The 13,271-nt window shown below is 41.7% G+C and overlaps 1 protein-coding gene across 1 annotated transcript in view; it reads left to right on the forward strand.

Annotated features, from left to right (window-relative positions):
• THADA (THADA armadillo repeat containing) overlaps nt 1-13,271 on the forward strand; it is a 3,943,996-nt gene that overhangs the window by 25,258 nt on the left and 3,905,467 nt on the right. Inside the window, exon 2 of the mRNA XM_044073699.1 lies at nt 6,086-6,171. Within this exon, the coding sequence (XP_043929634.1) occupies nt 6,096-6,171 (76 nt within the window). The 5' untranslated portion in view covers nt 6,086-6,095. The remainder of the gene's footprint in view (nt 1-6,085; nt 6,172-13,271) is intronic.

Below are 13,271 nucleotides of genomic sequence, written 5' to 3' on the forward strand. Positions count from 1 at the left end.
GAAGAGGGAAATTAATACATGGAGTTACCAAAATGTTCCATTTCCCCCTGTTAAAACTTCCCAAGTCCTGTTTTCTTTCTAAGAAACGGAACAAACAGTCCTTGCATTCTCAAGCCAAATGGTGAGCCAAAAAGAAGTGGCAGGTGGGAAAAGCAAAAATGGGGATCTTTTCCTAAAAGGGACAGTTCAAAACTTCAAAATGATTAAGCCAGCAGTCTTTTTCCCACTTTTGCACCTCTCCTGCCCCGATCTCTAAAATCTGTCCTAGAAACTGGCTTTGTACATTCTGTTTTTAACAGGTTGTTTCAGGCTCCTAGGTGTTAGTGGTTCAGGAGGGGTGCATTTGGCACTAGATACAAATTCTTCCTTTCAGAGGTGCCCCCCCCCCAAAAAAAAAACAGTTTTGTTCTCTGGTTCTTCAGCGCTTGCTCAACCTAGGTATATAGAACCGATAACATTAGATCAAAGGGACAAATGCTTTTATTCCAGAACATTTCTGGTACTAAAAGAGTCTTCTTGCTGAAAAGTTCTAGATCTTTCCTTTCTAAATCTGTATGTGAAAATTACAACATTCAAGATGCTGACCGTTGATATTCTGTTACCTCTCACTTGTCAAAGAAGTTTTATGGTAACATTACATCTAAAAGATGCATATCATCACATTCCCATAGCCAGAGGCTTCACATAATTTCTCAGATTTTCTCTGTTTGGGTCACATTATCAGTTCTCTGCATTACCCTTTAGATTGTCTACAGTTCCAAGGGTGTTTACAAAATGTCTAGCTTTAGTCATATCCCATTGCAGACTGAATGGCATTTAGTTGACTTGCACATCTGTACAGAATAGTTTGCCAGATGTCGAGTCATTTATAATGGGTTTCTTCTCTTCTGACAAATTTTATTTATTTGACAATTGTTGACCTGGTTAGTCTGACTGAGCTGTTGCCCTTTTTCAGCAGAGACCTGGGGTGAAAAATTGCACAGTTAATACATATGCAAAGTATAGTACAAATATTTCAAAAGCTTTTAGTAATTTCGAATAAATGCTTAGAAATCCTCCTTGACCATGTCTTTCTGGGCTGTCTTACAGACTTCACTCAGCAAAAGGCTTTTTGATGCAGGAGAAAGTGGATTTTTATATAGAATCTTTCCCAAGCTTCTTAAATTTATGTCAGACTTCGACCAGAGATTATCTCAGGATCATGGGGTTCATGGTTTCTATGATTTTCATGATTCCTAGCTATACATGAGAAAGATTCGGTGGTCCATTCTAAAACTACAGATTTCAATTTTGGGCTTTGTCAAAAAGAAACCACAGATGTAAGTAAATCCAGATCTTCCTTTTTCTCCTCTGCCTTTAAGCCAGTACACACACACACACACACACACACACACACACACACACACACACACACACACACACACCTCATTTTTCACTTGGAGGGGCCACAAGGTGCAAGGCCTATGGAACTTCTCAGACAGACCAAAGCACGTCATTGTCAAAAATATGTTGGCTAAGATTCATTCCTTAAAATGTCTCCTTCATCTTTGGTCTCCTGGTCCTCCTCAGGTGATTACAGATGTCACCAACACAATGATGTGGTACGTAAACGAGCATGGGGTCACCATGATGTACCATCTGTGCAAGCTGACTATGATGACTTGGGATGTGGCTCTTCAGTTCTTCTTAACCATCCAAGCATCTTATATTCCATCAGAGCAAAACATAGTGGCTGAGCAAAACCAGGACAGACTATCCTGAGTAGAAATGGAATGAGGGGGACTTCCAAGAACCAATTCAGTTGTGGGGAACACCTCAAATAGAGAGTTTGCCTCCTTTCAAAACAGACAACCGAACAAATTCTACTGTAGTAGTCCTTGCGAACAAGCCTGGAAAATGGATGACTTTTCTTTCCTGTACTAAGGAATGTTCCTGTATGTCTTTTCACTGATGTCTAGGGTAATTCTGAAGACACAAAAATGACTCACCAAAGTACATTGTGGTGATCCCCTTTTGTCCAAGGTAACATTGATTCTCCTTTTTTATCCAATTCCTTATTTGTGTTTTGTTGCTGTTGTATACTGGTAAAAGCTGACTGGCACAAGTCCAGTTTTCAGCAGAGGCCTGGGAGAAATGTATTTTACAGAATGAGTAGAAGGCAGTTATGCAAGATTTATATAATAAATGTACATAAATACGGCTAGTAATAATGATACTTCTACTGAAAATAGTAGCTGTATATACATAGAATAGTATATGAACATACACAGAATTGTAATGATATGACAGTTAATGAAAACATGACAGTTGCATGATGAAATTGGCCAAGAGGAATTACTATAGACTTCCTCACAAAGTGCACCTTCTTGCAGAAAACAGGGGTAGTTTGACACACCCGAGTCTAAAACATCCTCAACTATTTGCTAGGGTGGTTAAACTTAAATTCCTTTTAGGCATCTCTTCCCTGAGGATGTGCAGCAGGTATTAAAGGAGGCAAGAAAACCTGCAACTAGAAAATCTTGTATTGGCAAGTGGAAAAGATTTTTAGATGGCGCTCAGCCAAAAACCAAGAAACCATCAGGGATTATGTACCATTGGTGCTTAAATGTGTGTGTTACTATCCACTGGTCTCTTGTGTTCCACTATCAAGGTACATCTTGCAGCCATTTCAACATATCTAGTCAAACAGCTTCTGAAGGGAGTTCTGTACCTGAGAACTCCTCATAAACAGCCTCCTGATAAATAGGTTGCTCTTTCTTGAGATCTTAACTTTGAACTGGAAAAGTTAACCATGTCTCCATTTGAATATGCTCATCAAGCACACTTGAGGTCCATTACATGGAAAACTGTTGTTCTTATTGCTCTGATGTCTGCAGTAAGGGTGGCAGAGTTGAAGGCTGTCATGGTGGTTAAACCTGTTTGGTCTTCCATAGAGAGTGGTTATGAATGAGGGATTTATTCTTAATGTGACCCTAAGTCATTTTAGAGTTTATTTTGAATCAAACCATCTATCTGGGTCCTCAGAACCAGGAAGAAGGGATTTTACGTACTCTGGACATGGCTATGCAGTTCAGAAACTGTTTTAACAGTACTAAGTCCTTGAGAAAAGCAGCCATTGGTTTCTTGTGTTGTGACAAAGAAAGGACAACCTTTATAAATACCACCTCATGTCTCCCCTGAAAAGAGGCCACTAATCTAACGGGACTAACCAAGTCAACAAATGATAAAATAAAAACAGACTATTTCCAGATGGTTTTCCTCAGCCATTCCTTTTTGTTATGCCTGCCATGGTAAACTAGTTCTGTGTAGTATAAAGGCGCATTTTACTAGAGCCTTGAGCCTTGGGTTCTGTGATGGCATACTGGAAAGTGGTGGACTCTAGAAGCATTCTAGAGTTGGCTACATGGTCTTCTGTACATAGCTTTTACAAGACATTATAAACTGCAAGTTCTTTTTCTAGATCTAGGACAGACTTTGCTTGGACCATTCCGCAGGTGCTCCTGAATCCATATCCTTCTTCCTCCCAGGTTGAATATACTTTGGTAATCAACCCATATAGCCTAAAGTCTACTGCAGCAGGTGGAATGATGAACATAGTACAGCATGGTAAGTTGCAGTTTCCCATAACAGTAGATGATCCAATTCCTCACTGCTGCAGTAACCAAACCCAAAGTTTTTGTTAGCGTGTATATAAACACACACACACATGAAATCTTTTAGAGGTTTGGGTTGAGTACACTCCTTTATTTTTGGGCAAGAAAGTTCTGAAAAAAGCTTCAATCTGTCTGCTGATTTCCTTTCACAGGCCTGTCCAGTCAACAGTCTTGATTGAAGGTGTGGGAGGGAGATGAGAGTTATGCAGGCTGTCTGGTTCTTCTGTCCTGGGCAGGACACAACCCATATAGCCTTGAAGTTACTGCAGCAGTGTGAGGAATTTAAACATCTACTGTTCTGGGGAAGTACAATTAGAAAACTGTACTTTGCTTTACAATCCTTATTTATACTGCTGTTTGTGCTGTAAAAGGTGCTTTGGATTTATTCTACCTATGTCCAGTACTATGCACTTAGTCTCAATGAAACACATTTTGTGTATTGAAGGCCATTAAAAACATTTTCTAAATATTGTTGTTTCATTCTGATAATTATTGGGTGTACCAACCTCTGCTAACCCCAGCTATTTTAGCATCATTAGCAAATTTCCATTCTGTCATGTAACTTTATTCTGGGGAAAAGGGCATAAATGCACAGAATAAAAAGGGCCTAAAACCAAACTGAGGGGTATACTCCCTTCCTATTATATTTACTTAGACTCACAACCCTGAATACATACTTAAATTATTCTATCATGTTTGCCAGTTCGTAATCCATTTAATATTTTCGATAAACTAACTTTTTTCTAATGCCTTGATAATCTCATAATGTGTAACCAAGTCAAATGCCTTAGCCAGATTTGAAGAAATCACATCCACTGCTAAATGATTATCCAAAGACTGCACTACATTAGTGTGAAGAAAATGAAAACACAATCATCTGTGTTAGCATGTCTGGCAGGAGATTTGTGTATATTCTCAGACTAACTTGTATGCCAACATGTCCAATTGTGAAAATGTAAATAAGTTTTTAAAATGTTGAGTATTTCCCTGTTTATACAAAATATTTAAAGAATCTGTCAGGGTTTTTATACATTTCTTATTGCACATCTTTGTGAGGGAGATTCTAAAGTACAAACTGTCTGCGGAGAATCAGCCAATCAGTAAGTAGGTGATGTCATTAGAATGTTCATGACTACCATGTGATTATTTGAACAGCTGATTGTCAGGAAAAACAACTTCATTTTTTTTAATTATGTATCCAGCAGAGATAAGCAGATTATTAGCAAAAATAGGAATATGCCTAAACATTTCCTAAGTTTGAGAGGATTGTAGGACCTAGTCCAAAATTTATTTTTAAAAAACTTGAAAAGTTTCTATGAGAGGTGTTCACACCCCAACCCTAGGGTTGGACATGTGACCAGTGTATTCATATTGTAGAGGCTGAGCACTTCACCCTTGACAACGTCTTAAAAGCTAAGGTGCACTTCAAAAGAGGAAATTGTGGGAGCAAGGGACTTGTTTACTTAGCTGCATACACAAAATGTAATAAATTCTCTGTAGGAAGAACTGAAAGAAAACAAATTTATGACCAGTATTATAGCATTAAGAGCAAAAATGAAAACAATGCCCTTTTTAAACCAACCTTACTGGATATGACACGCACATAATTTAAATTTGGAATTTTAGAACTAGTTGACATTGATCACAGGGGAGGGGATTGGGAAAGCCAGTTGGAATATAAAGAACTCCTATGGCAATTTTGACTCAATGCCCCTCCTCCAGGTTTGAATGTATTGAAATTCAGTACAGCTAGGTTATAAAATGGGTACAAAATGTTTTTCTGAGTTAACAACAAAATGCTTAACATCTTATAGTTTCTTTTGACTTGGATGTAATTTTGTCTGTACATATTTCCCTTTTGAATATTTTTTCAGTTAGGTGGGACGCCGTCAAAAAGTTTAAGATGTTGAACAGTTTAAACTACTGTCATGTGTGAAACGGTCTTTTAGTAGTAGCTCTTTAACTAAACCTCACGTGCTAACTCCTCCTCTTAAACTATTTGATATTAGCCAATAAGCAAGTGATGTCTGTTTTGAAAATAGTACTTAACTGTCTTTTAGGCTTGTTTTAACTTAGTCTGATGAAATCCTTGACTTGTAAGGATGAGGGTGTTTAATCTAATTTTGTAAATAAAAACATTTTTGTTTGTTTCATCTTTGTTTGTATTCCTATTTGGATGAGAATATCAAATTAAGGTTTTAACCTTTAACCATTACAAAAATTCTTTAGGTTTAAGATGATAACATGCAACTTAAAATTTGCATGCTTGCCATCATATTCAGTTTAGCCTTCATTGCCTGTAATCAATGTTTGAGTTGTTGTATACTTTTTTTTGCTAAAAAATGAAAATAAAAAAAGTATTTTTGTACAAAAGCAAATTGCTCTTTGTCTGTAGAGCTTCATTACCATATTAAACTCTGTTGTAATTTCAGAAGTGGAACTATGGGCTTAAAGAAAAAGAAAGAAATTCACGTGGATGCAATTGTTCTTGATGTCCAAGTTGTTGAAAAAATTAAGAGTGAGTACATGCTTTGTTCTTTTCAGTTTTATTGTGTTTACCTGTTTGGTCCTTAATTTCACATTGTGATACACTGTCAAATAAGTTCACCGTATTCTTCAATACCTTGTCATACAATAACATTTTCTTTTGTTTGTGAATGGCTCTAGTACCTGAAAATATTCTAAAATAGCTTTATGTCCTACATGTTCATGTTCATAGGTGGGTACTAGGCTATCTGCCCGAAGGCATTTATAAGCCTAGCCAGAATGTGTTTGCTTTCGCCGTCCCCTTAGATTTCTTCCCTGTGCCTCTGTCCAGCAGAGCCACTGAAGTGATCCCCGAGGTAAACTTTCTGTTTCCCATCCACTCGACAAGGTTTCTTTTGAAGAGTGTTAGCGAGGAGCTCTGCCTAATGTAGATTGGGATCTTGTTCCAAAGCATGGGAAGTCTCTGGGTAGGAATATATCCCTCCAGCATGTCCTATTTGTTGTTGTGGTAAGGTTTAGATCCCTAGAGCGTGTGGCTCAACGGGATAAGGTTTTCTTTAGGTGGGGTATGTCCATCAATTCTGGGTTGGACATGGCCTTGTATGTCAGGCAGAGATCACCTCTGAGTAGGCAGTATGCAACCGAGTACAACTGGAGTTTCTTCAGTCGAGCTGCATAGGGCATCTGTTTGAGGCCATTGATCCTCTTGGTGAGGTACTTCGGGCATTGTACTCTAAGATGGGTCTGATGAGTGATGAGTAGAGGGGCACAATGAACTCTCTTGATCTGGATGCAAACCTTTTTGTGATTAGGTGGGCCACATAGAAAGATTTTCTAACCACTTTGGCAATGTGATTATCAAAGGTGAGATTACTATCTACTTGGGTCCCCAGATCTCTTATTACGTCTTCCGTATTTAGGGGACTGCCACCTATGTGGTAGTTTGTAGGTACTTTGTTTTTTCCAAAGGGGATGACTATGCACTTTTTGGCATTTAGCTTGAGGCCATTATTTTGACACCAGGTATCCATCTCAGTGAGACCCTTTTGGAGGATGTGTGTGTCAGCCATAGTCCTCCTGTGCTTGCCTGTACCTTTGAGAAGTATATGCCAAACAGGAGGGGTCCTAGGACTGAACCCTGGGGAACACCACTTGTAACCGGTTTAGAGATGGACCTAGCTCCCGCAACTGTCACCATGTGGGTTCTGTCCATGAGCCAGTTGGCAACCCATTTTGTGATGTAGGAGTTTATGTTCAGGCTGGTGAGCTTGTCTATAATATCAGAAGGAGGAATGGTATCTAAGGCCTTAGCGAGGTCTAGGTAGGCTGTGTGTGCCACCTTTCCCTTGTCTATAGCCTTGGTAACTGTCTCAAAGAAGTCCACCAGGTTTAGGAGGCATGATCTTCCCTTAACAAAGCCAAACTTTGTAAGGTCCAGTGTTTGGAGGTTCCCAATGTCTCTGTTAATGAGTTCCATGATGATGCACTCCATAGCCTTGCAGACCAAGCTAGTCAGGCTTATAGGGCGATTAGTTCCCAGGGTCTGTTGCAGCGTCTGTTGCAGCTCCGCCTTTGTGGAGCGGGATAACCGTTGCTGTGCACCACTCTATGGGTATGTAGCCTGTGGAGAGGCTGAGGTTGAACAGTGTGTTTAGGTGAGGGGTTAATTCATCTTTGAGCTCTTGTAGGATGCAGCCTGGGACACTGTCCGGTCCCATTGATGCTGAGTTTTTGGCTTTGGAGAGGGCTGTTTTAACCTGAGTGTCTGTGATTTCAGGGACTGTACATTTTTCTGATATGGTTATGGGTCCTTTTGGGGGGTGAGATGGGGGTGAGGTTTGCACTCAACCTGTCTACCAGGATGTTGGCGATATCAGTCAGTTCAGTGTATTTTTGTGCCATTCTGCACTATCTCCGAGCAGATCTGAGCATTGCCACTTAGATTCTTGACATAGCTAAAGAATGCCTTGTGGTCATCTTTGGAGTCCTTGGCAATTTTTCTTTCAAAGCTCGCCTTGGATGATTTTATGACGGATCGTAGTTTCTTGCTGATACTGATCAGGGATGTCTTCCCTTCTTGGGATTTTACTCTTTTTTTTTTTTTTGTACTAGTTTCCTCCTTCTATTGTATAGCTTGTTTATGGCAGGAGTCCATCAGACTGGTTTCCTTTTCTTAGAGGAGTGAGTCTTGGTTTTGCTTGGGATGGCACGATCCATGCATTCTTGTAGCTGCCCACAGAATGCATTAGTAAAGGATTTTGCAGCTTGGACAGTATTATTCTTCAGCATGGAGGCTTTGAAACTTTCCACCCCGGTCTTAAGTAATGTGAAGTTTGCTTTTGAAAAGTTTTTCATGGTGGCTTTCTTGTCCGGGAGAGGGGGCGGAATATGGATATCCAAAGTGATTTGTTTATGGTCATATCTAACCAGCAAGGGGTTGACCTCTGGTGTGGAACACTGGTCGCCCATGTTGGTGATGACCAGGTCCAATATGTTGTCACCTCTGGTGGGAGTGTTGATCAGTTGAACCAGGGCGTTTGAGTTTATAAATTCTAGAAAAAGTTGGGCAAAGGAGTTAGTACTTGAGTAGTTCTCCCAGTTAATGTTTGGGTAATTGAAATCACCCAATATTAAGGTGTTTGGTAGGACCTTTATGTTTCCAAGTGTTTCCAGAAACGTGGAATGGGGGTCCTGGGACATTGTGGGTGATCTGTAGCAAGCTACAATTTGAATTGCAGTTTTGCCCACTGTTAGTTGCACGTGGATGATCTCTGACGCATCGTGCTGTGCCACTAACCTGGAGGTGTGGGTATCCTTGATGAATATGGATACGCCCCCGCCTTTTGTATTTCGGTTTGGGTTCTGTGGCCGAAATGTATGGTATGAGTTGTAACCTGGTAGTGCTGGTGTGCTGTATGGAGCCTAAAACCAGGATGTTCTTCATTCCACATTGCTGCAGTCCTAACTATTGGGTAGTCCGCTGTCCAGTCGGCCCGAATACCAAAGTATATGGCTGACGTCGGTCAGGGCGCATTAGACTGACGTCAGTACATCAGGGTACTAATGCGCATGACCGACGTCATATCCTCAGTCTTTTTTGCCGCATGGTCCGATGCAGAAGCAATTTTGCGAGTGCAGGTTGGCGTTCTGAAAGTTTCTGAAGCCAGAGTTTCAGACCGAATCCAAGTTGGCTAAGTACCCCGTTGGGAATATTTTGTTTTTCTTGCCTCAGTATTTAACCGGATGTCAGAAAAAGTGAATAACTGTATTTCTTGTGGGAAACAGATACCTCATAGGGATTACCATACTTTGTGTATACCTTGTTTAGGGCCTGAGCACGGCGTTGTTGGATGCCGCTCTTGTGCTAGATTTAACAAACGCACTATTAAGAGAAGGTTAGACTGTGCCAGGTTAGTGTTTGGGAAGCGTTGTAATTATAAAATGCCGTCGGATGCTCCGGCGCCGCTTCGCTAAAAGCGCAAGGACAAAACAGCAAAGCCTAGAGTGGAAGAACCGACAGTCCCAGGCGTCGGTTCTTTAGAACTCAGTGGAGCCGGAGGTTTTGCCAGGTGTTTCTTTGGAGTCTCAGGGAGAGACTTTACTGTTACAGGATGTATCCTCTCAGGAAGTAGGCCAGGCTGAGGGGGCTTCTCAGGTGGCTGTTCTTCCCTCTCTTCCTAAGGTGGTTAGAGCCTCCCCTTCTGTTTCCAAGGCTTCTTTGAGGGGCAGGTCAAGTTTTGCTTCAGTGGGAGTTTCTCCTAGTGCTTCAGGGTCTTTGCCTAAGAAACATATGCTTAAAATGGCAGAGGATTTGATTACTATGATAAGGGGTTCTATGCCCCTCCTGATAAGAGGCCTAGGGTGGAACCTGAGTTTGAGAGTTTTGAGCAATGCTCGAGGCTTCTGAGTCTTGCTGAAGACTTGCAGGAGTTCCCTCCTTATTCTGATTCTGATGTGGATGATTCTACTCCTTCAGCTTCTCCTCCTGAGGATTTTTCATTTTCAGAGACTCTGCATTCCATGAGGGAGCATTTTAAATGGGAAGGTCAAGATTTCTCTGATTCCAGGAAGAGCTTAGGGAATTCTTGTTTTACCCCAGCATAGGCCTTTAGCTATACCTCCTGTTTTGAATGTGGTGGAAGATGTTTTTGCAGAGGCTTCCCTGAATCCTGATTCTTTGCCTCCTGCCCCAGTTAAACCGGATAGGTATTATAGGGTGCCTGAAGCTCACAAGTATCTTTTTAAGAGTCCTAGGGCAGACCCGGAAACTGTCTCTCAGGGGCCTAAAGGTGTGAAGGCCTCAGTTGTTAAAAATCCTATCCCTCCTGATAAAGAGGCAAGGGCTTTGGATAGATGGGGAAAGAAAGTGTATACTTCTTCCACTTTAGCCATGAGGGTGTTGAATTGTCAGTTTCACATGTTAAAATATCAGAATTATCTTCTTTCACAGTTGAAATTTAAGGTGGATGCTCTGGCGGAAGGTATTGAGTGTAAAGAGTTGCAGGATTTAGTTCATGTGTCTGAACAGGTGGGTAAACATTCCTTGCAATGTGGTTTTGATGCTGTACAGGCCTCCTCCAGGGTGGCTGCCACTGGTTCTGTTCTTCGTGAGGCACGCCTGGTTGAGAGATCAGAATTTAGCTGAGCATGTTAAGACACGGATTTTGGATGCTCCTTTGCAGTCTGATGTGTTGTTTGGTTCGCCTGTAGAAGCAGTTTTGAAGAAAATGGAGGACAAGGCTAAGTCTATGCAAACTGTTAAAGATTTTTGCAGGTGCAGCCTCCGAAGTTTAGTAGAAATTGGCCTGCTAAGGGATGGACTTATCCTGCTTATGATTCCCAGTCTAGGGGTAGGTCTAGGCGTGGTAGGGGCAGAGCTCAGGGTTCTTTTAGGCCTAGGACAGGGAGTTCCCCTGCTCAGACTTCTGGTGAGGGCAGGGGTCAGTCCTTTCGTAAGCAGACCCAATGACCTGCCTTTTCAGCTGCCAGTTCATTCTCGCCTGGCAGCACCGTTGGGAGGAAGACTGTCTCTTTTCAAAGAAAATTGGGATTTAATTACCCAAGACAGATGGGTTCTGGATATCATTCACCACGGTTACAGGTTTTATTTCCATACCTTGCCTCCTTTCAAAGGCATGCCAGACATTCCTCCTCTACAAAGACAAGAGGCTCACAAGCAAATTTCTCTGTTACTCCAAATAGGGGCCATTCAGCGGTTCCTGTGCCAGAAAGGGGCCTAGGATTTTATTCTCGCCTGTTCCTAGTACCGAAGAAGGGGAACACGTGGAGACCAATTTTGGATTTATCTATCCTCAACACTTATCTGGACATTCCCAAGTTCAAAATGTTGACGTTACAACAGCTTTTACCTCTGCTGGGCAAAGATCACTGGATGGTAACTTTAGATCTCAAGGAAGCTTACCTTCATGTGCCTATAAGACTAAGTTGCAGAAAGTATCTGCGTTTTCGAGCTGGAAATTCTCATTATCAGTTCTCTGCATTGCCCTTTGGCTTATCTACTGCGCCCAGAGTGTTCACAAAGGTTCTGGCTCCAGTGATAGCTTACTTCAGGCTAAAAGGAATTCAAATCTATCCTTACTTGGACGATTGCCTGATTCTGGCTCAAGAAAAGGAAGACCTTCTACAGCATTTGGAATATGTCATAGCAGTGCTAAGATGCCTAGGGTATTCTGTGAGCGAAATAAAGTCCAGTCTAGTACCCTCTCAAGACATGTGCTTTCTGGGTGTGAGACTGAATACAGCAGCCCAGATGGCCTTTTTAACCCCGGACAAACAAAAGAATCTTTCCAGTTACTTCCATCAACTATCTCTTCAGTCCGGGCTGACTGCAAGGACAGTCCTTCAAGCCTTAGGGTTCATGGCATCTTGTATTCTGGTGCTTCCCAATGCCAAACTGCATATGAGGAAGCTACAATGGTATCTCAAAATGTATGGACACAGCACTGCCAGGATTTGGACACTGTCATTCAAATAATACCTTGCATTCAAAAGGAATTTTGTGGTGGGCTCAGGAATGTCACCTAAACAAGGGACTCTCTGTGACCCGGCCAGAGGCGAGTCAGATTCTAACGACAGATGCCTCAGACATTGCTTGGGGAGCTCATCTAAATGGAAAGTGGATACAAGACAAGTGGCCTGCCAGACTACAGCATCTACATATCAACATGAAGGAGATGTTAGCAGTCCAGTTTGCATTAATGGCTTTCAAGGAGTTACTTCTTCCAGGGCAGGTGTTGATTCTAACAGACAACACAACTGTCATGTGGTACATCAACAAACAAGGGGAACACATTCTTACCCATTGTGCAGGCAAGCAATGATTTTATGGGAGACTGCGCTCAGCTTGCAACTAACTCTTCAGGCAAGGTTTCTGCCGGAGCACAGAACTCCTTAGCAGATGTGTTAAGCAGACAAATCATGGATCCCCACGAGTGGAAACTGGATCTTCATGTATTTCAAAAGTTGACAGTGTCCTGGGGAACTCCAGACATAGATCTGTTCGCTTCTCCACTAAACCACCAGCTGCCAAGGTTTTGCACAAAGAGGTTTCATCACACAGCTTGGAAAGTGGATGCTCTTTCTTTCAGTTGGAAAAATCTTCATGTGTATGCGTTTCCACCTCTGCCTCTTCTTCCAAAGGTGCTTCTAAAGGTCAGACAAGACAAGCCAAGGATGATTTTAATAGCTCCAGATTGGCCTCGGCAGCACTGGTACCCATTACTGAGGAGTCTGGTAAAGAAGCCTCCATGGCCTTTACCCTTGATTCCACACCTGTTGTCTCAGAGAGACGGTCACCTGCTCAATGTCAAGCTTCACTCTCTTCATCTAACAGCCTGGCATATTCTGTTTTGAAAGACAGCAGGTCTCAACTTCCTCAACAAGTTTTAAATGTGATTATGGAAGCCAGGAGACCTAGTACAAGGAAAGTGTACATGAAAAATGGAAGAGATTTTTATTTTGGAGTGCAGCAAACAATTTGGAGATTTCTGAGCCAAATTTGAGTGTGGCTCTTCAATATCTTACTGAGTTATTGGGCAAAGGTTTGTCTTTCTCTTCCATTAAGATTCATGCTGCAGCAATTTCAGCTCACTATGATTGTGACCCACCGCT

Source organism: Protopterus annectens, chromosome 6.part0 (assembly GCF_019279795.1).
Source record: "Protopterus annectens isolate FY-2018-M chromosome 6.part0, PAN1.0, whole genome shotgun sequence".
In the NCBI taxonomy this organism is placed as follows: Eukaryota; Metazoa; Chordata; order Ceratodontiformes; family Protopteridae; genus Protopterus; species Protopterus annectens.